This window comes from Pristis pectinata, chromosome 3, assembly GCF_009764475.1.
Source record: "Pristis pectinata isolate sPriPec2 chromosome 3, sPriPec2.1.pri, whole genome shotgun sequence".
In the NCBI taxonomy this organism is placed as follows: domain Eukaryota; kingdom Metazoa; phylum Chordata; class Chondrichthyes; order Rhinopristiformes; family Pristidae; genus Pristis; species Pristis pectinata.
The window spans coordinates 696,779-724,771 of NC_067407.1; the positions used below are offsets into that span (position 1 = coordinate 696,779).

Sequence of the window (27,993 nt, forward strand, 5' to 3'; positions counted from 1 at the left end):
CTCTGATCTGTCAGACTGTGTATCCAGACCCCCAATGTGAAGGCCATGACTGTTGACACTGGACACTGATAAAGAGTCATGGAAACAGGCCCCTTGGCCCAACCCATCCACGCTGACCAAGATGCCTACCCGAGCTGGTCCCATTTGCCTGCGTTTGGCCCATATCCCTCTAAACCTTTCCTATCCACATACCTGTCCAAATGTCTTCTAAATGTTGTAACTGTACCCACCTCTACCACTTCCTCTGGCAGCTCGTTCCACACACCCACCATCTTCTGGGTGAAAGAGTTGCACCGCAGGTCCCCTTTAAATCTTTCCCCTCTCACCTTGAACCTTTGCCCTCTAGCTTCAGTCTCCCCTACCCTGGGGAAAAGGCTGTGACCGTCCACCCCATCTGTGCCCCTCCTGGTTTTATAAACCTTGAGGTGGAGTCCAGTACAGACAAATGGAACTAAGGGCCAACAAATCGCCTGGGTCTGATCATCTGTCTTCTGGAGCCTGAAAGGAAGTGTCTGCAGAGAACATGGATGTATTGGTGTGAATCAACCAAAATTCCCTGGATTCTGGAGAGGATTCTGGAGAGATCATTGGGAAAAAACAATGTAACACCACTGTTCAACAGAAGAGGAAGACAGAAAACAGGAAGTGATTGGTTTTCAGCCTAACACCTGAACAAGGAAAATGCTGGAATCCATTATTAAACAGGTCATAATAGGACGCTGAGAAAATCATCAGATAATCAACAGAGTCAACATGGTCATATGAAAGGGATGAAGTGGAGCTCTTTGAGAAGGGAACAAAGTAAATAAAGAGGAACAAGTTAATTAATGTAGACGCAGAAAACTGCAGATGCTGGAATCTGGAACAACACACAAAATGCTGGAGGATCTCAGCGGGTTAGGCAGCATCTGTGGAGGGAAGTGGACAGTCGATGTTTCGGATTGAGCCAAATGAAGGGTCTCAACCCGAAACGTCAACTGTCCCCTCCACAGATGCTGCCTGACCCATTGAGTTCCTCCAGTGCTTTGTGTGTTGTTGCAGTAGGTTCGTGTATTTGAATTGCAAAAGTCATTCAATAAGGTCCACGTACTACACAAGGTAAGAATTCACATGGCTGGAGAGGAACTACAGAGTATTGGGACAAGTGCATCATTTTCAGATTGACAGTCGGTAACTCTTGGGGTCCTCAGGGATCAGTGCTGGGGCTGTAACTACTTACAACCCATAGACGAAGGGACTTAGTGCACTGCAGCCCAATGTGCCGATGATACAGCTGGGTCAGCAAACAGTGAGGAGGACACAAAGGGATATAGGCAGGTTAAATGAATGGGTAAGAAGTTACAGGTGGAGGTTGATGTGTGACACTGTGGAAGGAAGCAGGCAAAAAGAAATGATTTGAATTGAATGAAGCTTCAACGTACTGTGGTGAGGAGGGGTGGATGTGACCTGTCCCTCCACCAAGGACAAGGGCAGTGAGGCATGGGCAATAAACACTGGCCTGGCCAGTGATGCCCATTCTGGGAGTAAGTAATGCTGGCAAGAGGGACTTCACAGTCTGCAGCTGACCCAGACCATTCACCTTGATTACATATTTGGCCCTAGGTTCCAGTTTGTGTCACCAACAAAGGAGAGCAAAGGTGAAGGAAAAAATGTTAAGGAGATAATAGTTAGTATAGCACCCACACACACATAAACACACACACACACACACACCTACACACACACACCTAAACACACACACCTACACACCCCTACACACACACACACCTACACACACACACCTAAACACACACACCTACACACACATACACCTAAACACACACACCTACACACACACCTATACACACACACCGACACACACACACCTACACATACACCTACACACACACATACACACACACCTACACACACATACACACCCCTACACACACACACCTACACACACACATACACACCCCTACACACACACCTATACACACACACCTACACACACATACACCTAAACACACACACCTACACACACACCTATACACACACACCTACACACACACCTACACATACACCTACACACACATACACACACACCTACACACACATACACACCTCTACACACACACACCTACACACACACATACACACCCCTACACACACACCTATACACACACACCTACACACACACACACCTACACACACACATACACACCCCTACACACACACCTACACACACATACACACACACACACCTACACACACACACACCTACACACACACACACACACCCACACATGCCTACCCACACACCTACATACACCTACACACACACCTACACACACTCCTACAATTACGCACATACACACACACATACACACCCCTACACACACACACCTACACACACATACACACCCCTAGACACACACACACCTACATACACACACACACTCCCACACACGCACACACACTCCCACACACGCCTACACACACACACACATGCCTACCCACACACCTACATACACCTATGCACCTACATACACACCTACACACACGGACACCCACACACGCCTACACACACACACCTCTACACACATGAACCTACACACACACAGACTCATACACACACACACACACCTACACACACCAACACCCACATACACACTTACACACACACCCACACACACACCTACACACACACCCATATACACACCTACACACACACCCACGCGCACACCTACACCCACGCACACCTATACACACCCCTACATCTACACCCATATGCACACACCTATACATACACACACACATAGAGATGCACACTTACACACACCCACACACACGTACACACCAATCCCTTAACTGTTAGAATTAGGGCACAGTTCAGGAAAAGCATGACAGGCACATGAACAGGGAGGGAATAGAGGTACAGTTTATAGACTGTGTGTGGGATATAGACTGTGTGTGGGGACACAGACAGTGTGTGGGAATATAGTCCATGTGTGGGGACACAGACGGTGTGTGGGGATATAGTCCATATGTGGGGACACAGACGGTGTGTGGGGATATAGACTGTGTGTAGGGATATGGACTGTCTGTGGGTTCCCACACATGGTCCGTATCCCCACACACTGCCTATATCCCCACATGCGGTCTATATCCCCACCCACTCTATATCTCAGTTGTGTGAATAAGTGTGAAGTGATACACTTCGGGAGATTGAATTTGAAGGCAGTTTAGGGATAGTCAACATGGCTTTGTGCATGGTAGGTCATGTTGAACCAATCTTATAGAGTTTTTCCAAGAGGATACCAAGAAGGTTGATGAGGGAAAGGTGCTGGACATTGTCTACGTGGACTTTAGCAAGGCCTTTGACAAAGTCCCACATGGGAGGCTGCTCCAAAAGGTTAAGTCATTCAGCGTTCAGGATGAGGGAGCCAAATAGATTCAACACTGGCTTAACGGGAGAAGACAGAGTGTGGCAGTAGATGGTTGTCTCATTGACTGGAGGCCTGTGACTAGTGGTGTGTCGCAAGGATCGGTGTTGGGTCCGTTGTTGTTTATCATCTATATTAATGATTCAGATGATAATGTGCTAAACTGGATCAGCAAATTTGCAGATGACACCAAGACTGGGAGCATAGTGGACAGTGAGGAAGGCTATCAAAGCTTGCAGTGCAATCTTGCCCAGCTGGGAAAGTGGGCTGAAAAATAGCAGATGGAATTTAATGCAGACAAGTGTGAGGTGATCCACTTCGGGAGGACAAACCAGGAAAACTTACACAGTGAATGGTAGGACACAGAGGTGTGCGGTAGAACAAAGGGACTTGGGAATACAGATTCTAGTTCCTTGAAAGCGGCGTCACAGGTAGTTAGGGCAAAATCTACCCTTTGGCAAAATCAGGGCATTGAGTACGGGATTTGGGATGTTCTGTTGAAGTTGCACAAGATGTTGGTGAGGCTGAATTTAGAGTATCGTGTGCAGTTCTGGTCACCCACCTACAGAAAAGATATCAATAAGCTTGAAAGAGTGCAGAGAAAATTTACATGGATGTTGCTGGGACTTGAGGACCTGAGTTATAGGGATAGGCTGAAGAGGTTAGGACTTTATTCCCTAGAGTGTAGGAGAATGAGGGGAGATCTTATAGAGGTATACAAAATTATGGGGGGTATAGATAGGGTGAATACATGCAGACTTTTCCCCTCAGGTTGGGTGAGACTAGAACTAGGGGTCATAGGTTTAGGGTGAAAGGTGAAATATTTAAGGGGAATCGGAGGGGGAACTACTTCACTCAGAGGGTGATGCGAGTGTGGAACGAGCTGCCAGCGGAAGTGGTGGATGTGGGTTCAATTGTAACATTTAAGAGAGGTTTGGATAGGCACATGGATAGGAGGGGTTTGGAGGGGTAAGATAAGACATGATACCTTTATTAGCCACATGTACATCGAAACACACAGTGAAATGCATCTTTTTGCATTGAGTGTGCTGGGGGCAGCCCGCAAGTGTCGCCACGCTTCCAGCGCCAACATAGTGTGGGAGGAAACTGGAGCACCCGGAGGAAACCCACGCAGACACGGGAAGAAAATACAAACTCCTTACAGACAGCGGCCGGAATTGAACCGGAGTCTCTGGCACTGCAATAGCGTTACACTAACCGCTACACTACTGTGGTATGGTCCGGGTGCAGGTAGATAGGACTAGGCAGAAAACGAGGCTGGCATGGACTAGATGGGCTGAAGGGCCTGTTTCTGTGCTGTTGTACTCCATGACTCTTGTTATTTAGAGATTGGCAGATATTTTACACCAGCCTTTACTGCAGAAGATACAATGAATATTCCATTAATACTGAATGATGCTGGGGAGGAGTTAAATAACACCAGATATACGAGAGAATTACTATTCGGTAAAAGAGGGGCTGAAGACTGATAAGTCTCTTGGTCTAAGTAGTTTCCATCCCAAGATCCTTAAGAAGTGGCGACAGATAGTGGGTGCGTTAGTTGTGATTTTTCAAAAATCCTTGATTCTGGAGAAGCGCCAAAGATTGGAAATCTGCCAATGTGGGTAGAAGTGGACACAATCGGCAATTAGCCTGAAGGTCTTTTTGGGAAAATGTACGAATTGTCATGAAAATATTATATCTTTTTTCCCGTCTCAGTCTTGCACTGGTGTTGTTGTGTTTATTTTGTTGTTTAATTTGTACACGTGTAATTAAGTTTATGTTAACACATTTGTCCTCGTCTTGTAATGTCCTTTGCTGCTGCTACAGAAAGCTAATGCCCATGGCATTTACACCCTGGCTGTGTATGTATGTTACAACAACAAAGTTGAACTTGAATCAATTATTAAGAAAGTAACAGCAACACATTTGAAAACTCCTGATCTAATCAAGCAGAGGAGAAATCAAGGCTGGCAAATTTTCCCGAGGGCAATCTGGAGAGAATAAACTGAGATTAGTGTAGATGGGTGTTTGGTGGTCGGCAGGGATTCTGCAGACCAGGCTGCGGATTCCGTGACCTCACAGTTAAAGTGTCAAATTCGGTAAGTGGGGGAATTGAGAGGAAACTTTGAGCCTTAATCTTCAGGGGAACATCTCTCTTTAAAGGTTTAATCTTTCTGAACATTTAATTTAAAAGAAGCAGCCGTGGTTAATTGGGTAACTGGTCTGAACTGTTTTTCTACAGTCAGCAGCTACAACAAAGGGCATTTTCCCGGCAGCAGGTGCTGTGTCCTGGGAGCTGAGCAGCAGAGTGTAGCTCCACACAGTGTGGGAAGCTGAGGAACCGAGTGTAGTGAGGGAGGGCAGCAGTGCACACTTGGCATTAAACAGCAGCACCCTTTCAAAGGTCAGCGCGATGATACCCTCGCTGAGTCAGGAGGCGGAGCTCGACCGACTGTCAGGATTCCAGTAGTGACACGTCACGGAGGAGCCTGCTGATTGGTTAACACAATCAGCTGGGTATTTCTAATATTTTTATCACTTCTGCAGTTCATTAGCTTAAGTAGAAGGATTTTACATTACAGTGTCATCCTTAGAGCCCAATATAATTAGTATTCTTTAATTAAAGGAAATAAGTAAAGAGATTAATTTAAGGGTAATTCAAGGCAGGAGAGTTTGGACCTCCCTGTGGGAAGCCGTAATGTGGGAAGTCAGGGACACTCAGTCATCCAGTCACACAGCACAGAGACAGGCCCTTCAGCCCATCATGTTAATGCTGACCATCCAATACCCACCTACACCAACCCCACTCCCCAACACATGGTCCGTACCTTCTCTGCCTTGGTGATTCAAGTGCTCATCTGGATACTTGTTAAAGGTGTTGAGAGTCCCTGCCTCACCCAACTCCTCAGGCAGTGCGTTCCAGATTCCAACTCCCCCTCCCCCCGGGGGAAAAATTCTTCCTCATATCCCCTCTAAATATCTTACACCTTACCTTAAACCTGTGCCCTCTGGTTTTAGACACCTCTGCTACTGTACCTAATCCATGCCCCTCATAACTATGTCCACCTCCGTCAGGTTGCCCCTCAGCAACCCCCGCTCCAGGGAGAACAGACCCAGGTCTCTCCTCATAACTGAAACGCTCCATCCCAGGCAGAACCCTGGGGAATCTCCTCTGCAACCTCTCCAATGCATCGCATCCTTCCAGTGTCCCAGGGACCATATGAGCAGGAAGTATAGGCAACTGCAGCTACTGACTAACTGCATTACGGAGCTGGAGCTGGGGATGGGTTCACTGTGGAGCAGCCGTGATGGTGAGATGTAGGTGCATAATGAGATCAGTGAGGTGCAGGTAAAGACCACAGAGGCGGGAAGGGAATGGGTGACTGCCAGACAATGTAGAGGAAGGCGGTATAGCATGGTGCCTATCCTTTCACTAAAGGATGGACCATCTTGGATATTGTCGGGGAGAGAGCTGTGTTACATAGCCTATGCAGTGAAAGAGGCCAATCAAGTCTGTGCAAGCTCTAAAGGCAATCTCATTCCCCATTTATTTTCCCTGTAACCCATTCTCCCCACATTCCCATCAACTCCCCGGAGATTCTATCCCTCACAAACTAGGGACGATTTACAGTGTGCAATTAACCTACTGACCCACACATCTTTGGGATGTGGGAGGAAACCGGAGCACCCAGGGGAAACCCATGCAGTCACAGGGAGAACGTGCAAACTCCACACAGCGCCAGAGGTCGGGATCAAACCCGGGTTTCTGGAGCTGTGAGGCAGCGGCACTACCCACTATACCACTAGGCTGCTATGTGTTTCTCCAGCATTTTCTGTCTTTATTCCAAATTTTCAGACCAGTTGAATGTGTGGCAATGCAGGAGAGATGGTTTAGATTCCCAAGGAAATGGTGCTGGTTCTGGGGACGGTGGGAGCTTTACAAGTGGGACAGATTACACCCCGGCACAATATGCTAGTGGGGTGTTTGCTGGTGCTACTGGGGAGGATTCAAACTACAAGGCATGGTTGGGAACCTAGCCAGGGCATCTTTGATCTGGCAATAAGTGATCAGGCATAGACACATAAACCCTTCATCACAGAAAGTGACCTTGTCTGCATTGTCTCCAATGCAAGTATATAATTCCTTAGATATAGAGACCAAAACTGAACACAGTCCCCCAGGTGAGGTCTCACAGTGCCCTGTAACATTTAAGCAGGGTGACCAGAGTGAGAAAAGCTAACCACAGAATGCAGAAACTGGAGGCAGAGAAATCAAGGGCAAAAGCAAATAGGGCCACAGTAGAACAAAAAACTAAGATGATTAAAAAGGGAAAAAGGCAAGCCTGGAGGCTTTGTAACTTAATGCAGGAAACATTTGTCATAAGGTAGATGATGTAACAGCACAAATAGAGGTGAATGTGTTTGATCTGAAGGCTGTTATGGAGGCACAATTGCAACAGGATCAGAGCTGCAACAATACTCTGGGAGATGTGACTGTCAGGAAGTGGGAAGCAAACAGTGGTGGGGTAGCACTATTAATGAGATAAGTACCGTTGTCAGAGATCTTCTTGGCTCAGAAGATGTTGAGCCTATTTGTGTAGTGGTTAAAACCAATAAGGAAATGATCAGCAGCGTATAAACCCCCAAACCATAGCTACACTGTAGGAGAGAGGCGAAAGAATTGGGGAATGTAAAAGGAGCATGCAATCATTGTGGGAGACTTAATCTTCTTGTACACTGGGTTAATCAAGCTGAAGAATGAATCTGTAGAGTTCATTCCATAGTTTCCTGCAGCAGTGGGTAATTAGTAACAGACAGAGGCCCAGTTTACTCAACCTCTACTCATAAACAAAATCTTCATCCCAGAACCTTCTCTGCACTGCTTCCATTGCAGGTGTATAATTTCTTTGCTATGGAGATCAAACTGTCCCCAGTATCCCAGGACACTCTCACCTATGCTCTGTAAAGTTGCATCGATTACTTTAATAGCCTATCTCCTTACAGTAAAGACTGGCATTCCATTGGCTGCCTGTTGATATCTCTTTATACAGCACCTTACAGTTTGCCTTTATACTCTTCCTTTCAAAGTGGATAACCTCACAATTCCCCACACTACACACCTTCTGCCAACCTCCTGCCCACTCACTGTACCCCTCTCTTTTCCTTCTCAGACTCTGAATCCTCCTCACAACCTGCAAACCCACTGACCTTTGTATTATAAGTAAATCCAGCTCAAACATGCTCAGTGCCTTCAAAGTCACAATAGAGACTGTAAATAGCTGAGATCCAGAACAGATCAATGTGACACACTACTTGATTGCCAGTTCAAAGTCACTCATTTATCCTGACTGTTTCAGCTAGCCGCTCCCTATCCACGAGGAGGAGTTATAGATTCTTACGGTGGGCCATTCAGCCCAACACGTCCACACCAACCAGTGGGCACCTATCCATATTAATCTCATCTTTCAGCACTTGGTCAATGCTTGGGTGATTCAAGTGAAGATGTTGATGGCAATGTGGGGAAAATAAAAAATGGGATTGGTGTAAAATTAGTTAAAACATACAACATTATAGCACAGTACAGGCCCTTCAGCCCACCATGTTGTGCCGACCTTTCAACCTACTCTAATATCAATCTAACCCTTCCCTCCCACATACCCCTCCATTTTCCTGTCATCCATGTACCTACCTAAGAGATTCCTAAATGTCCCTAATGTACCTACCTTCACCACCACCCCAGGCAGCGCATTCCTTGCCCCAACCACCTTCTGGGTAAAAAACCTTCCTCTGATATCTCCCCTGAACTTCCCACCCTTTACTTTATAGCCATGCCCTCTTGTACTGAGCATTGGTGCCCTGGGAAAGAGGCGCTGGCTGTCCACCCTATCTATTCCTCTTAATACTTTGTACACCTCTATCATGTCTCCTCTCATCCTCCTTCTCACCAAAGATTAAAGCCCCAGCTCTCTTAGTCTCTCCTCATAATGCATACTCTCCAAACCAGGCAGCATCCTGGTAAATCTCCTCTGCACCCTTTCCAACACCTCCACATCTTTCTTATAATGAGGCGACCAGAACTGGACACAGTACTCTAAGTGTGGTCCAGTTTTGTAGAGCTGCATCATTACCTCGCTGCTCCTAAGCTTGATCTCACGACTTATGAAAGCTAACATCCTATATGCTTTCTTATCTACCCTATCCACCTGTGAGGCAATTTTCAGGGATCTGTGGATATGAACCCCCAGATCCCTCTGCTCCTCCACACTACCCAGAATCCTGCCATTAACTTTGTACTCTGCCTTGGAGTTTGTCCTTCCAAAGTGTACCACCTCACACTTCTCTGGATTGAACTCCATCTGCCACTTCTCAGCCCAGCTCTGCATCCTATCAATGTCCCTCTGCAATCTTCAACAATCCTCTACACTATCCACAGCACCACCAACCTTTGTGTCATCTGCAAACTTGCCAATCCACCTTTCTACCCCCTCATCCAAGTCATTAATAAAAATCACAAAAAGCAGAGGTCCCAGATTCGATCCTTGTGGGACACTGCTAGTCACAGCCCTCCAATTTGATTAGGGAGAGTCAGCATGGCTTTGTGTGTGGGAAATCCTGTTCTTCAAAATCTGTCTGAGTTTTTGAGGAGGTGACAAAAAGTATCGATGAGGGCAGGGTGGTAGATGTTGTCTCCATGGACTTTATCAGGGCTTTTGACAAGGTCCTGTATAGTAGGCTGGTCTGGATTTGGTCACTTGGAATCAGTGGTGAGCTGGCCAATTGGATACAAATTGGCAGCGGAAGAAGCAGAGAGTGGTGGTGAAGGATTGTTTCTCATATTGGAGGCCTGTGACCAGCAGTGTGCCGCAGAGATCGGCGCTGGGTCCACTGTTGTTTGTCATATATATTAGTGATTTCATTGAGAAGGTAGGTGGTGTGATTAGTAAATTTGTGGATGACACCAAAATTGGTGGCGTGGTGGAGAGTGATGTAGATTGTCTAATATTACAACAGGATCTAGATCCACTGGAAAAATGGGCCAAGGAATGGCAGACGGAATTTAACTCAGACAAGTGTGTGATGCATTTTTTAGGAAGTTAAACCAGTAAATGGCAGGGCCCTAGGCAGAGTTGTAGATTAGAGAGACCCAGAAGTACAAGTACGTAGTTCCCTGAAAGTGTCAACACAGGTAGACAGGGTGGTGAAGAAGGTGTATGGTATGTTTGCCTTCATCGTATGGAGCACTGATACAAGAGTTGGGATATCATGTCACACCTATACAAGACATTGGTTTGATCACACTTAGAAAATTGCGCACAGTCCTGGTTGCCAGACCATAGGAAGGATGTGTTTAAGCTAGAGAGGGTGCAGCAAATATTCACAAGGATGTTACTGGGACTGGAGGGCTTGAGTTACAAGGAGAGACTGGATAGGCTGAGACTGTTTTCCCTGGAGCAAAGAAGGCTGAGCAAGTGACATGATAGAGGTTGTAGATAAGGTGAATGGTCACAATCTTTTTCCCAGGGTAAGAGTCTAAAACTGGAGGGCACAGATTTAAGGTGAGAGGGGAAAGATTTAAAGGGGACGTGAGGAGCAACTTTTTCACCCAGAGGGTGGTGAGTATTTGGAATAAGCTGCCAGAGGAAGTGGCTGAGGCAGGTACAGTTACAGCGTTGAAAAAATATTTGGGCAAGTACATGGATAGGAAAGGTTTGGATGGATATGGCTCAAGTTCAGGTAAATGCGATGAGCTTAGGTAGGCATCGTGGTTGGCATGGACGAATTGGGCTGAAGGGCCTGCTTTTGCTTTGTATGACCCCATGACTGTGACATCCAAGGAAGGATGTTGGTGTGTTGGGAGCTGTTGAGAGAAGGTTCAGTAGACAGATACCTGGAAAGGGCAGGTTGCCTCACAAGGGATGGTTGGATGGGCTGGGCTTGTGCCCACTGGGTTTGAGAAGAATGAGCAGAACCACTGAATCATCTCATCTGCTGAGGGGTTTCAACAGAGCGGGTGTGGAGAGCATTTTCCCTCGTGGGAGAATCCAGAATGGGGGCCACTGATGAGAAATCGGGGTCACACATCCCAGATGTAGGTGACTTTCTCTCTCTTTTGTCTTCAGTTCCACTCAAACAAACGCACGTGTCCCGTTGACTTTCTGCACCTGCTTACTCGCCTCTGGAACTGCCTCTTCTGGGAGAACCAAACAATGAGTTGCCTGCAGGTGGTGCCGAGTGTGTGGAGCAGGCCCAAGTCTCCCGCTGCCTCTGTCCTGTGTGGGGAGAGGGAGCCGGTGGTCGGTGAGGGATCCCTGCCCCGGTGACAGGTCTCTGCCCCAGTGAGGGATCCCTGCCCTGGTAAGGGATCTCTGCCCCGGTGACGGGTCGGACTGAGACAGTCCCCAGCAGAGAGACGGCGTGGTGTGGGCTGTGCTCCCCGCCACATGTGGAGCCGCTTCACCGGCGGCAGCAGGCAGGTACCGGGGTAACAGGGAGACAGTCTGTGGTCTCAGGGTCAGTCCGCCCACCGTTACCACTCCCGGACCCGGGGCTTGGACCGCGAAGGACCGGTTTGCGACCACGGTTGGATCAGGGGAAAGGTGAAAGGTTGTGGGGAGACCAGGCAGTGAGGACTGAATGGGGATTCTTTCACAGATCCAGCACAGGTTCAGTGGGCTGAATGGCCTTCTGAGCATTGGGAGGAACCAAGGCAGATTTATTTAAGACAGGCATCAGGGAGAGAACCACTGGCCGGTGAGCCTTATGTCAGTGATAGGAAAGTTACTGGAGGGACAGATGTACAGGCATCTGGAAAGGCAGGGACTGACTGGGGAGAGGCAGCAAGGCTTTGTGTGTGATTGAGTCTTTTTGAAGAGGTATTGACAAGGGCAGGGCAGTGGACGTTGTCTACATGGACTTTATCAAGGCCTTTGTCAAGACCTCACATGAAGGCTGGTCCAGAAGGTTAGATCACATGGGATTCAGGTTCCATCAGGTAGAAGATACAGGAGCCTGAAGGCAAGTACCACCAGATTTAAGGTGATAAGACTATTGAACAGCTCCCTTATACAATGAGGTGGACTATTACCTCACAATCTACCTTGTTGTGACCTTGCACCTTATTGCACTGCACTTTCTCTGTAGCTGTGACACTACTCTGTACTGTTATTGTTTTTACCTGTACTATATCAATGCACTCTGTACTAACTCAATGTAACTGCACTGTGTAATGAATTGACCTGTACGATCAGTGTGCAAGACAAGCTTTTCACTGTACCTCGGTACAAGTGACAATAATAAACCAATACCAATACCAAAATTAGCGGTGGTAAGAGTCAGACGGTGGTAGTGGGGGTGTTTCTCAGACCAGTGGCGTGACGCAGGGATTGGTGCTGGGTCCCTTGATGTTTGTCATAAATATTAATATTAGATGGGTATGTAGTTGGCATGGTCAGTACGTTTGTGGATGACACCAAGATTGGTGGTGTGGTGGACAGTGAGGGTTGTCTAATGTTACAACAGGATCTGGATCAACTGGGGAAGTGGGCCAAGGAACGTCAGATGGAATGTAACTCAGACAAGTTACACCAGGGCAGGACTTGCAAAGTGAATGGTAGGGCCCTGGGGAATGTTCTCCTGTGACCACATGGGTTTTCCCCGGGTGCTCCAGTTTCCTCCTACATCCAAGAGACATGTGGATCAGTGGGTTAATTGGCTGCAATTTAGACCTCAGTGTGTGGGTGAGGGGTAGAATGTGGGGGGAGTTGATGGGAATGTGGGGGAATAAAATGGGTTGGTGGCAGAATCAGTGTAAATGGGTGGTTGATGGTTGGTGTGGACTGGATGGGCTGAAGGGCCTGTGTTTCTGTGCTATATGACTCAATGGCATTCTACAACAGCTCCTTGGTAGCTGTGCCAGATCCATAACTCACCCAAGAAAGCTCAGTGATGGAAACTGAGGTAAATCTGTTGGGGGACACCATGGAAGTAAACCCTCCAGACTACTCAGCAAGAAGGAAAGGATGTGTGGTATTAATAAGGAATGAAATCAGTACAGGATTTCGAAAGGATCTCAGCTGTGCAGATATGGTATAGAATTAGAATCAGATTGCGTGGAGTTAAGGTGCATCAAGGGGCAGAAACCACTTGTAGCCTCCGAACAGTGATTGTGGTGAAGGAAAGGATGTAAATGAGAAGATAACAAGAGATTTACCATGATCATAGGGAACTTTAAGCTACATACAAATTAATACCAGCAATGTGAACTTAGAAATTCAGAGCAGGGGTAGGCCACTCGGCCCTTCAAACCCCACCATTCAATAAGATGACAGCTGATTAATGTGGAGGATGAATTCTTGGAATGTTGGATGGAATTCTTGGTCAGTATATCGAGGAACTGATGAGAGAATGGGCTATTTCAGATAAAGAGTAATGAAGAAGGGTTATTAATCATCCTGTTGTGAAGGTCATGCATTTAAGATGAGAGGGGGAAAGTTCAAAGGAGATGTGCGGGCCATATTGTTCACACAGAGAGTGGTGGGTACCTGGAATACGCTGCCAGGGGTGGGGGTGGAGGCAGATACGATAAAGGCATCTAAGAAACTGTTAGATAGACACATGAATATGCAGGGAATAGAGGGATATGGATCATGTGCAGGCAGGGATTTAATTTAATTTGGCATCGTGTTCGGTGCAGACATTGTGGGCCGAAGGGCCTGTTCCTGTGCTGTATTGTTCTACGTTCAATTTTCTGTCTTCTAAAGAGTGACCATCATATAATAGAATTTTATATTAGTTCACAAGTGATGTCGTTCAATCTGAAACCAGCGTTTTCAATCTAAATAAGGAAACTAAGAAATTATGAAGGACTGGCATTGGCCGTGCACTTTGGGAAACTACCTTAAAGTGCATGACAGTGGAGACATAATGACCATCATTATGACTAAAAAGATATGGTTTGCCACAAAATAGATATTCCTTTAAAGCACAAAGACACAGCAGCAAAAGTGGTGCAGTCACTTATTCCAGAGAAAGTAAAGATAGCTTGAAACTGGAGTAAATGGCAGAGTCACAGGGCATGGAAACATGTGTTTCTGCCAGTGTCCACACCAACCATCACCCACCCATTTACACCCATCCTACACCGATCCCATTTCATTCTCCCCACGCTCCCACCAACTCCCCCCACATTCTACCCCTCACCCACACACTGGGGACAATTTACAGCAGCCAGTTAACCCACCGACCTGCATGTTTTTGGGATGTGGGAGGAAATTGGAGCACCCGGGGGAAACCCACATGGTCACAGGGAGAATGTGCAAATTCCATGCAGACAGCACCGGAAGTTGGGATCAAACCCAGGTCTCTGGGGCTGTGAAGCAGCGGCTCTGCCTGCTGCACCAATGTGCCTCCCATGAAGCTTAAACAGTTGCTGGAAAGAGCAATAATTCTGAGGAAGGCAGTGTTTTCAAATTCAGCAAATGACAACCAGGAAAATGATAAAACAGAACTTTAGAGTAAACTGGAGAAACATGAAGACGGACTGCAGGAGCTTCTGTTGATGTGTAAAAAGGAAAAGGCTAGCTTGGGCAAACGTAGGTCCCCTCGAGAGAGAATTTATAAATGGGAACAAGGAAATGGCAGGAGAATTAAACAATTACTTTGTCTACTTTCATCAAAGAAGGTACAAAAAAAACTTTCCAGAAATGCTGGAGAATAAATGGTCCGGTGCAAATGAGGATGTAATAGAAATCATTATTACTAACAAAATACTTCTAGGGAAGTTAATGATCCTGATAAATCCCAGATACCTGCTGATCTACATCCCAGAGTCTGAACTAGGTGACTGTGGAGACAGTGAATTCTCTGGTTATCTTCATCCAAATTCTACAGATTTGGGAATGGATTAAGAAACTACTTAAGAAAAGAAGATGTAAATGGAAGATACATTAGGGACATTTAAGAGATTCTTAGATAGCCACATGAAAATGTTAGAGAAATGGGGGGCTATGTGGGAGGGAAGTGTTAGATAGATCTTAGAGCAGGATAAAATGTCGGCACAACATCGTGGGCCGAAGGGCCTGTACTGTGCTGTAATGTTCTATGTTCCATGTTAAATCATGGAACTATCAGCCTGTTGGACTGACACTGGTAGCGGGAAAATGCTGCGTCCATAACCAAGGATGTAATCTGTAAACACTGAGAAAATAGTAATATGTTTGAACAGAGTCAACATGAATTTACTAAAGGGAAATCATGTTGACTAATCTATTGGTGTTCATTGAGGATGCATTTATCAGAGTAGACGAGGAGAATGCCAGTGGATGAGGTGTATTTGGAGTCTCAGAAGGTTTTTGATGAGGTCCAACATGGGAGATTAGTGGTAATTGGTTTATTATTGTCACTTGTACCAAAATACAGTGAAAAGCTTTTGTTGCATGCCATCCAGACAGATCATGCCATACATAAGTGCCTTGAGATAGTACAAAAGGAAAACAAAACAGAATGCAGAGTATAGTGTTACAGTTACTGAGAAAGTGCAGTGCAGGCAGACAAATAAAGTGCAAGTGCCATGACGAGAGTTCATCTTTATTGTATAAGAGGTCCATTCAAGAGTCTTATAACAGTGAACAAGGGTAGACACATGGAAGAAATGTGCTTGAGAGGATTGAGACTTGGTTAACACAGAAAAAGTGCAGGAATGAATGGACCTTTCTCGGATTGGCTGTGGCGAACCCAATTATTTACAATTCAACAACTTGGCTGAGGGAACAAGTGTAATGTTCTCAAGTTGCCAATGATGGGAACTAAGTGGGAATGTGAGCGCTGGTGAGAATGCAAAGAGAATTCACGGGGATACAGACAAGTTGAGAGAGTGGGCAACAGTGTGGCAGATGGAGTTCAGGGCATCCACTTCAGAAAAGCAGAGTGCTGTTTCAGTGGTGAGTGACTGGGAAATGTTGATGTACAAAGGGACCTGGGTCCTTGTAGTAAAGTCACAAGTAACCAACATGCAGCTATAGCAGGCAATTAGGAAGGCAAATGCTATGTTGGCTCTCTTGCAAGGGGCTTTGTGTATAAGAGTAAAGGTGCCTTGCTGCAAATATACAGAGACTCGGTAAGACCACACCTGGAGTATAGTGTACAGCAGTGTTCTCCTGACCCAAAAGAAAGCACAAACTAGTTGTGGAGAGATTGAAGATTCACCCCTCTGGTCCCTGGGACCGCAGGTCTGTCACATGAGAAGAGGTTGAGAAGGCTAAGTTTCAATACGTTTAGAAGAGATTAGGGTGGGAGGTGATGTTGAAGCACATAAACCTTTCCAGATCTAGGCAGGTTTGGTGAGGGACAATGTTTCTGCAGCCGGCCTTTCCAGAACCAGGAGTCACAATCTCAAACTAAGGGGCAGGACATCTAGAACTAAAGGGTGAAGACGTTTCTTCACCCAGAGGGTGAACCTTCAGAATTGTCTACCCCAAGGAGCTGTGAGGCTCGTTCATTGACTCAGATCAATAGGTTTTGGGACGTTACATGACTGAAGGATTTGGTGAGGGAGCAGGAAAATGAGGTTGAGGTAGCTCAGCCATGATCTGATAGGATTGAGGGGCTGAGTGGCTCACTTATGGTCCAGTTCCTCATATGTTCTTATCATTATTAAAGTAAGTTCATTGTTAATAAAAAGGTCACCTGATCATTACCCACTGCTGTTTGTGGGATCTTGCTATGCACCATTTGGCTGCCCTGGCCCCCACAGCCTGCACTCCACAAAGCCCTTCACTGGCTGTAAGTCTCCCTGGGACATCCCACGGTGGGGAAAGGTGCTGTGGAAAGGCAAGTCTTTATTTTCTGGGCTAACGTTCAGCAGCTGTCACAGCTGGCTGGGATTGTTAGAATTGGTGCTCAGATTCAGAAATAATTGGCTGTCAGACTTTGAGCAGAGCAACTCGCAGTCCGTGTTACTACAGAAGCGGTGATGATTCTCGCTTTAATCAGCAATTCCAGCAAACCTCACATCACAGGGAGTGAACTCATGGAGACAAGGATTTCTGGGCAATCAGATCCTGCTTCACACTCACAGACACTGAGCCAGTGTGAAGGGAGAACAACTCCTGGCATCAATTTTCTCCAATATCCTCCCCCCCCCCCCCCACCTCTTCACACCCCTTGTCCCTCTCCCTGAATTACAGTGGGACACCTCTACCCAGTGTCCCACCTTCTCCCCTTGTCCCTCACCCCTCTCCCTGTAGCTGGTCCCACCTCTCTGCACACCCCTCACCCCTCTCCCTGTGCCCAGTGTCCCATCTCTCTCTCCACACTCGTCCTCCCTCTATCCACTATTTCTCCTGTCTCCATGCTCCCTCACACCAGAACACAAAAAATAGAAGTAGGAGTAAGCCATTCGGCCCCTCCTGTCTGTTCTGCCACTCAGTAAGATCATGACTATATTTTCCTCCATTAACTCTAAATCCCTTAAATTTAGGATTCAAAACTCTTCAAGTCTCAGTCCTGAATGTACTGAGTGACAGAATCTCCACAGCCCTCTTGGGTAGAGAATTTCAAAGATTCAACATGCTCTAGATGCAGAAATTCCTTTTCATCTCCCTGAGTGACTGTGCCCTAATGTTGAGACTCTGACCCTGGTTCTAGTCACTCAGCCAATGAAAGCCTTTCCTGTATTCTGCCCTATCGAACACCAACAGAAGCTCACAGGTTTCAATCACACTATCTCTCTTCCACATTCTAGCAAACTTAGTTTGCTTAACTACTTGGGATAATGGCCCCAATCCCTGGAATCAATCTGGTGAACCTTCTCTGTTGCAAGCATATCCTTCAGTAGATGGGGAGATCCACAATATTCCAGAAACAGTTTTACTGCAGCCCAATATAATTGCAGTCAGACACCTTTAGTACTTACATCCACTTGCAGTAAAGGCCAGCATACTGCTTGCCTTTCTAATTGTTTGCAGAACTCGTATGTCAGCTTTCCATGATTGGTCTACAGGGACACCCAGGTCCCTCTGAACACACAGCTTCCAATCTCTCACCATTTTCATTTTTCCTTCCACATCTTTTAAACACTCCAGCTGCCCTGCCTTTGCCTGAATGTTTAGCTGATCCACATCCTCCTGAAACTTTCAATATCCTCCTCACAATTCACACTGTCGTCCACAAATTGGACATTTTACACCTGATCCACTCTGCCAATCACTGTCAGATCGTGAACATGTGGGGTCCAGGGCTCTCTCTGTGGCACCCCACTCGTCGTATCCTCCCAACCCAAAATTGACCCACTTCTCCTGCTCTCTGTTTCCTGTCCAAATCCATGCCTTTCTATATCCCAATCCTAATGTTGTCAAACAACCTCTTGTGTAACACTAGCTGAAGCCCTCCTGAACATCAAGGATCCAGGTCCATTGCATCCCCTTCGTTCATTCTGCTATCAAAAACATCCAACAGACTTAGCAAGCCCAGTGTTTCTTTCATAAACCCATGATGCCTCTGCCCAATTTCAAGATTATTTTTGAAGTAAACCTGTAACAACATCATTAAGAAGAGATTCTGGCAGTTTCCCTACTGCTGATGTCAGGACAACTCGTTTGTAAATCCCTGTTTGCTCTCCACCTTTCCAAACAAATTGTTGGGGTCACATTCTCCCTTCCTCACTCTCGTGTCTCTCACTCTCACTCCTTTCCCCCACCCCCTGCTTTCCCCATGTACTCATTATCTTCCTGGTTTTTCTCCCTCTGCCCCCCCCCCTGCCTCTGTCTGTCTGTCTGTTTCTCTCTCTCTCTCTGTCTGTGTGTGTGTGTGTGTCTCTCTCTCTGTGTCTCTGTCTCTGTCTGTCTCTGTCTCTCTCTCTGTCTATCTCTCTGTTTGTCTGTCTGTCTCTCTCTGTCTCTGTGTATGCCTCTCTCTCTCTCTCTCTATCTTTGTCTGTCTGTCTCTCTGTGTCTCTCTGTGTCTGTCTGTGTGTCTCTCTCTGTCTCTGTCTCTGTGTGTGTGTCTCTCTGTCTCTCTGTTTGTCTCTCTGTCTCTCTGTCTGTCTGTGTGTGCGTCTCTCTCTCTCTCCCTCCAAATCTCTCTTTCTCTCCCACATCTCTCCCACATCCTCTCTCCCTCTCTCTCCCACATCTCTCTGCAGGATCTATTCTGGAAGATGACAATCAGTGACCAACTCTCTGCACATATGCCTCTTTGCAAATCACTGGGATACATGTGGCCGCGTCCTGGGGATTTGTCCGCTTTCAGTCCCATTCATTTCTCCAAAACATTATTTTACAAAAGCGAATAATATCCAGTCCCTAATTCACCTGAGACCTGTTAGTTGCTGCTCTCTCTGGCTTTCTGTATCTTTTTTCATTAAAACAACAGAAAATATTTGTTGAATTTCTCTGCCATTTCCTTATTTCACAGTCTGGTTCACTGTTGCTGAGTCACTCAGGATATCCTTGCACCCAAAACCCTCTCTATCCCTGCTGGTGATGTCTCCAAACTGCCCCTCCACTGCTCTCTGCAGTCGACCAATTATCTGATTAGTGAACTAATTGGCACAAAACTGGAATTAGAAGCAGACAGGAGACACAAGAAAGATTACAGATGCTGGAAATCTGGAGCAACACACAAAATGCTGCAGGAACTCAGTAGGTCGGGCAGCATTTGTGGAGGGAAATGGACAGTCGACTTTTCGGGTCGAGACCCTTCATCTGGACTGCTTCACCAGAGGCAGACAACCAGGATTTAACCAGCTGGGGATCGGAGAGCCAACTACAATACTGACCGATAACCAACAACCTTCTCTCAAACCTTCCATCATCCGGTGCTGCGCCAACAAAATTCATTCTCAGTTGAAATGCCCGAACAGTCTATCAGCACACTGAACAAATCCATACTCTGTGAGGCACAAACCCCACCTCACTGATCCCCCTTCAGTGACACCCCCCTCACCGACACCCCCCTCACCGACACTACCCTGCACTGACACTACCCCCTCACTGACAGTCCCCCATCACTGACACTCCTCCATCACTGACACCCCCCTCCTCACTGATACCCCCCTCCTCACTGACACTCCCCCCTCACTGACACCCCCTCACTGATACCCCCTCACTGACACACTCTCCTCACTGACACTCACCCCTCACTGATACCTCCTCACTGAAACTACCCCCCACTGACACTACCCCTCACTGAAACCCCCCTCACCAACAGCCCCTCATTAGCACAACCTCCTCTAACACTCCAACCCTCTAACACCCCCCTCACTAATCCTCCCTCCACACTAACACCCCCCTCACTAACCCTCCCCCCACATCGACACCCCACTCTGTGGCCCCTTTTATTTACCCCAACCTTCCAAGGCCCCTCAACCCATCCTTAATTATTTTTCGTGCTCCCATTTTTTTCCTTATCACCTAGAAGGAGGCCATTCGGCCCATTGAGGGCTCACAGGGCAATCCCCACTAATTCCCTGCAACATTCCCCCCACATTCCACCCCTCACACACACACTGGGGGCAACTTAAAGCACCCAATTAACCAACCGACCCGCACATCTCTGGGATGTGGGAGGAAACCGGAGCACCCGGGGGAAACCCACGCGGTCATAGGGAGAACATGCAAACTCCGCACAGACAGCACTGGAGATCGGGATTGAACCCGGGTCCCTGGGGTTGTGAGGCAGCGGCACTACCGCTGTGCCACGGTGCTTCTTCACTCTAGCACCTACCTACAGCCTTCTTTAAGCACACCTTTATACAGCCACCCTCCATCTCCCCTTTAAACCCCACCACCTTCCTTGAATCCCCAAAGCTGCTTCTCCTCTTTAAACACCACACCCCTTTACCCTTCAGGCCCTTGATCCTCCATCGCATCAGCCCTGTAAGTCTCTGCATGTTCCATCACCACGTTATCTCCCCACCTACCATTACCTCTCCTAACCCTGCCACAATCCTTTACACTTCAGACCAAGCTCCTTGCTACATCTCCACTGTCCATTGCCTCCTTAAACCACTCCAGCATCTCCTTCAATCCCTGTCCTCCATTTCTCTTTAAACTTCTCTGCATTCCAACTCCGTCCCCTTTAAATCCCTGCTCCTTCAAAGCAGAATCCAGCCGCAGTTTAATATTTGCAATCTCATCAAATTGAGAATTTCAGTAAGATCCATTGAAATGTGAAATGGATTAACTCTGTCTGATTGGAGCTGGACTCAAAAGTTCAATGTATGCATTATTCTGATTGAATTTTGTTTTTGTTTTTATTAAATGCCTGGTTACTGGGACATGGCATTCAGAGGAAAAGTGGTCAAAAGCTTCAGTTCCTTTCCTAATCTGCAGTGCTCACTGTGGAGTCAGGGGCAGAGTGCCTCAGTAAAATGCTCAGGTTATAAGGGGAAATGAGGGACTGTGTTTTCCATAGTAGGTGTTTATAAGGTTAGGGAGAGCTGGAGGGGATCTGAGAAACGGTTGTTCCCCCAGAGTGAGGTTGGAATCTGGAGTGCACTGCCTGAGGGGATGGTGGAGGCAGAGACTCTCACATCAGGAGATCTGAGGGGTAAGTTTTTCACACACACAGGGTAGTGGAGGCAGATACAACTACAATGTTTAAAAGGCGTTGGGCAGGTACTTGGATAGGAGAGGAGTGGAGGGGTACGGGTTGACTGCAGCAAATGGGGTTAGCGTAGATAAGCAGCGCGGTTGGCAGGGACGAGGTGGGCTGAGAGGAGCCATTTTGGTGCTGTCCAGCTCTGTGGTTCTATGGACGAGCACCTGAATCACCAAGGCAGAGAACCAAGTGCTGGTAAAAGGGATTAGTGTGGATGGTCAGCACGGACGCAGTGAGTGAAAGACCTCTTTCCATGCTGAGGCTGATAGAGTTTTTGGATATTACGAAAAGAATATGAGAACCAAATAAACGGCAGATGCTGGAAATCACTGAGTCTAGAGTCATAGAGCATTTTCAGCCCAGCTCGTCCATGCCGAATGTGACGCCTATCGATGCTAATCTCATTTCCCTGCACTCGGCCCATATTCCTGTCCAAAGGAATCTAAGTGCCTGTGCAAATGCCTTTTAAACATTGTAATTGTACCTGAATGTACCACCTCCTCTGGCAGCTCATTCCACACTCTCGGTGTGAAAAACTCACCCTTCAGATCTCCTGTAAATTTCTCCTCTCTCACCTTAAACGTGCCTTCGAGTTTAGACTCCCCTGTCCTGGGAAAAAGCCTGTGACGATCCATCTTATCTTTGCCTTCATGATTTTATAAACCTCTAGAAGGTCACCCCTCAGCCTCCTTCATTCCAGTAAGAATAACCCCGGCTGATCCAATCCCTCTGCCGAACTTTCCAGCTGATTTACGTCCCGCTGTATCCTTTGACAACTTCTTGCTGTTTACTGTTTCACCAATTCCATGTCATCTGCAAACTTGCTAATTTACATTCCCAACCAAATCATTGTCATAAAGTCAGTGAGAGACACAGCACAAAAACAGGCCCTTCGGCCCATCATGCCTGTGCCGACCACTGTACCTATCGATACCAATCCCACCTGCCTGCATTAACTCCCTCTCCCTCTGTGCTGCTCATTCAGATACCTGTCCAGATGTTGTTCCTGTTCCTGCCTCCACCTCCTCCTCTGGCAGCTCATCCCAGAGACCAACTACTCTGTAGGAGAAAGTTTATCCTTCAGATCCCCTTTAAACCTCCTCCCTCTCACCTTAAACCTGTGCCCTCTAGTTTTAGACACTCCTACCCTGGGAAACAGACTCTGATTATCTATCCTTTCATAATTTTATACACCTCTATCATGTCACCTCTCAGCTTCCTTCACTCACAGACCCAGCCTGTCCAATCTCTCCCTATAACTCAAGCCAAATGAACAACAAAATTCCGAGCACCAATCCCTGTGGCACAACACTTGGTATTGGTTTATTATTGTCACTTGTACCGAGGTACAGTGAAAAACTTGCATACCGTTGGTACAGATCAATTCATTACACAGTGCATTGAGGTACTTGCTATAGACTTCCAGTCAGAAAACGTAATACAGCAAGTATGAGATGTTGCAATTTGGGAGGTCAAATGTAAGGGAAGGTATACAGTAAATGGCAGGACCATGACTAGCATTGATGTACAGAGGGACCTTGGGGTGAAAGTCCATAGCTCACTGATAGTGGCCACACAAGTAGATAGGATGGCAAAGAAGACTTATGGCACGCTTGCCTTCACTGGTTGGGCATTGAGTATCAGAGTAAGGAGGACATGTTGCAGCTGTGTAAAACTGGTCAGGCCACACTTGGAGTATTGTGTGCAATTCTGGTCACCCCATTACAGGAAGGATGTGGAGGCTTTGGAAAGGATGCAAAAGAAGTTCGCCAGGATGCTGCCTGGATTAGAGGGTATGAGCTATAAATAGAGGTTGGACAAACTTGGATTATTTTCTCTGGAGCGGCAGAGACTGGGGTCAGAAGTTTATAAAATTATGAGAGGAACTCACACAGAATGCTGGAGGCAGCACCGATGGAGAGAAGTAAACAGTCAACATTTTGGGTACAAAACTTCGACTGTTTATTTCTCTCCACAGGTGCTGCCTGACCTGCTGAGTTCCTCCAGCATTTTGTGTGTTGCTCCAGATTCCAACATCTGCAGAATCTCGTGTGTTGCCAAAATTGTGAAAGGCAGAGACAGGGTAGACAGCCAGAACCTTTTTCCAAGGGTAGAAATGTCAGAGGGATAAAGTTTAAAGGAGATGTGTGGGGCAAGTTTTTTTTACACAAAGTGGTGGGTGCCTGGAATGGGCTGCTTGGGGTGGTGGTGGTGTTTAAGAGGCATGAATGTGCACGCAGAAATTATTTCATTTAATTTGGCATCGTGTTTGGCACAGACATTGTGGGCTGAAGGGTCTGTTCCTGTGCTGTACTGTTCTATGTTCTACCCATCCACCACTACCCTCAGACCCTTGGTCAGAACTAGGCATTGGGATTACAGAAGGAACGTCGTGATGAGGTAAGCGATCAGTATCAGTACTACCTTACTGAATGGGGGAGAAAGTGCAAATGGCTAAACAGCTTCTTCTGTTCTTCTGCTGTCACACTGTCTGGTGTGGCTTTACCCTCAGGGTCAGTGCTTCGCGAACAGACCCATTGGACATCGATACATCACATTGGGACAGGAAACCAATGGAGGAGAGAGGGGTGGATGATTTTGAGAGGTGGAGGGTGATGAAAGGGTTTAAGGAAGAAAGAGGAGGGAATGATTAGGGAGAGGGAGGTGGAGAGGGAGGGGGTGGATTCCAGAGCTTGGGGCCCAGGCAGCTGAAGGTGCACCCACCCACTACATGTGGGGATGAAGGGGAGGCAGGGGTGGGAGCAGTGCAGAAATCCCGGAGAGTTACTGGACTGGAGGAGCAGAGACAGGGAGGAATGCAGCCACAGACAGAATTGAACAGGAGGGGGTGGATTTTAAACCTTGCACTGTCCCCAGCATTACAGGCACAGTCTGATCCCATTGTCCCAGGGTTACAGGCACAGTCTGATCCCATTGTCCTGGTTACGGACATAGACACAGTCTGATCCCATTGTCCCAGGGTTACAGGCACAGTCTGATCCCATTGCCCGGGGTTACAGGCACAGGCACAGTCTTACCCCATTGACCAGGGTTATAGGCACAGTCTGATCCCATACCCAGCCCACAGCCTGTGCCTCATTCTCACTCTCACACTGAATGTGCAATCACAACCTCAGCAAAGGCCCCACACTGCGAGTGAAGAAGCCAGTGTAGTTCCAGAAACCCCCAAACCCCCAGATAAAGGGCCAGGGATGCAGCCCCCATTTTCAGCTCCTCCTGAAAACCACATTTACATTTCTATAGCACCTGTCAAATCTTAGGATGTGCAGAAATCTTCACAGCCAATGACGGGCTCTTGAGGTACAGTCCCAGCTGTGATGCAGGAAAGTCAGCAGGCAGTCTGTGCACAGCAAGATCCCAGACAACAAAGGGTCGATCTCGCGGACAGTGTTGCACAGCAAGATCCCAAACACATCATTAGGCCAACGTGGTGGCCAGCCCATGCACAGCCATGTGCTAACATAGCAGGCAATCTGCATACAGCACAATCGGACCCACAGCAGTGAGCCCAGTGGCCAATATGTGCACAGCTAGATCCCACAGAACAACAATAAGCTGACGGCATGCAACGTACACACAGCAAGATCTCACAAACTGATGACTTCACTGATGTTATTCAGGGAAACACTGTGGGATGTCCCGAAGCAGAGCCCCCGGGTTTGGTTCCGCTAGGTCTGGCCTGACCTCCAACCACGGTTCCCACAAGGGAATGTGCGGCAGCTGTAAGATTTACCGTAGAGACTCGGTGTATCTTTAACAGCAGATCGCTAATGACCTGGAGAATAATTCCCTCTGATAAACGACACCTTCTGCAATAAATTATCCCTTTACAATTATTGCTGAAACATACGGGCGATGATTAAATCAGGAGTTCCCTCTGACAACATGTCGGAACCAGTTATCCGGAGGGGGTGATTAACTCATTGAGAGAACAATTAATGTTCCGATACTGTTCTGTGTTCCTGTCTCGGTGCCCAGGAGAGTTCCTATTGGACAGGCCCACCCCCTCACCCCTCCCCTCACCCCTCCCTGTCCTCCCTCCCCCATCCTCTCCCACCCCTCAGCCCCTCACCCCTTCCCATCCTCCCTCCCCATCCTGTCCCTCCCCTCACCCTCTCACCCCTCCCCGTCCTCTCTCTCTCACCCTGTCCCTCCACTCACCCTCTCACATCTCCCTGATCTCTCCTTCCCTAACTCCCCCATTCTCTCCCTTCCAACCCTCTCATCCCCCGTTCTCTCCCTCCCCCACACGTTCACCCCATCATGACACCTCACCCCCACCCCCGTTCTCTCTCTCCGTCCCTCTCCCTGCATCTTAAAACCCAGTTTATGTTAAAATGCTTCCCGCGACTGGGGAACGATAAGCGCCTGAACGCTGGGCGCTGGTTCCCCCTCCACAGACGCTGCCCGACCTTCCTTTTTATTGCCACTCACCAGCGTGCAAAACATCTCGGGGGGGTCTCCACACGTGCTGTCGGGGGGGTCCAGGCTGACCTTCAGGAAGCGGGTGAGCAGCGCGGCCTCGGGCTGACACGCCATGTAATCCCAGCTCATGCCCTGGTCCGAGTGAACCTGTGTCTTGCACAGGTCGTAGTGGCCCCAGGACGGGAAGTGGGCGACGGCGGGGCACAGGGTCACCCACAGGGCCTGCAGAGGCAGCAGGGCGGACGGACGCATTGCTCCGCCCGCAGATGTTCCGGGAGCAAGAACCCAGCTGCTGAACTGTCGTGACAGATGTTCCGGGGCAAAACTCCAGCTGCTGAACTGTCGTGACAGATGTTCCGGGGGCAAGACCCCAGCTGCTGAACTGTCGTGACAGATGTTCCAGGGGCAAGACCCCAGCTGCTGAACTGTCGTGACAGATGTTCCGGGGCAAAACTCCAGCTGCTGAAATGGTGTAAACAGATGTTCCAGGGGGTGAGATGCAACAGTCACGCCAGTGTAGCGGGCAGATGTTCCAGAGGCTGGCCTCCAGCTGGTGAACCAGTGAGATGGACAGATGTTGCTATGTGGAACTAGTTGGTTAACGAGTGCACTGGATGGATGCTACAGGGGTTGTTTCCAGCTTGTTATCCAGTGTTGTTGACAAATATTCTTGAGGTGAGATTGGAAGCAGGATGACAGGGCAGTGAACAGATGTTCAAGGGGTTGTGCACCAGCTCATTGGACAGTTTGGACACAGAAGGTTTAGCTTTGGGTGCCAGATGTTTTCCCAGTGTTGGGGACAGACAGAGTTTGTGCCAGATGTGTTCACACAGTACCCGGTCAGTCAGCGCTGACATGGGATGTCTCCAGTGGGATGCCTGTTCTCCGCGCCACACTCCGCTTCACGTCGAGCACCGCTCCCGCCCGGCATCCGGTCCCTGTCCGCACAGAAATAAACCAGGACATTTGCAACATTGATGTTTGACCCTACCCCGCCACCTGGACCTTGACAGGGCAGAGAAGCTCTCCCTCAGTACCGCCCCTCCCTGTGACGCTCCCTCGCTACCGCTCCTCCCACAGTGCGGTGCTCCCTCAGTACTGCCCCTCCCACAGTGGGACACTCCCTCAGTACCGCCCCTCCCACAGTGGGACACTCCCTCAGTACTGCCCCTGGAATCTATTCACCTTCTGGTGAGTCCCTGGGACAGATTCCAGGAGAGAGCGGGAGGGGAAATAAATCCAAACTTCCTCCTGCCTCCTCACTCCCCTCCTCAACCCCTCACCCCCCCCCCAGCTCCTCACTCCCCCTCCCCTCTGCTGACAAGTTGCCGCTATGAACTCGGGGAGTGCGGGAGCTCCCGGGGCCGGTGTTGCTGCACCCGGTGTGAGTGTGGGCTCCGAATGACACACAGACCGGGAACCGGGAGAGGTACAGCCCAGTCCCGGGAATAAATGCTGGGATTCCAGGCCTGCTACAGTGGGAGCAGAAATGTCTGAGGATGTCTCACTGTCTCCTACCGAA

At 48.0% G+C, this 27,993-nt stretch overlaps 1 protein-coding gene across 1 annotated transcript in view; it reads right to left on the bottom strand.

Moving 5' to 3' along the window:
• The window catches only part of ntng1a (netrin g1a), a 56,123-nt gene extending 29,400 nt beyond the window's left edge, over nucleotides 1-26,723 (bottom strand). Inside the window, exon 1 of the mRNA XM_052011947.1 lies at nucleotides 26,481-26,723. Within this exon, the coding sequence (XP_051867907.1) occupies nucleotides 26,481-26,723 (243 nt within the window). The remainder of the gene's footprint in view (nucleotides 1-26,480) is intronic.
• Between the last annotated feature and the right edge of the window lie 1,270 nt (nucleotides 26,724-27,993).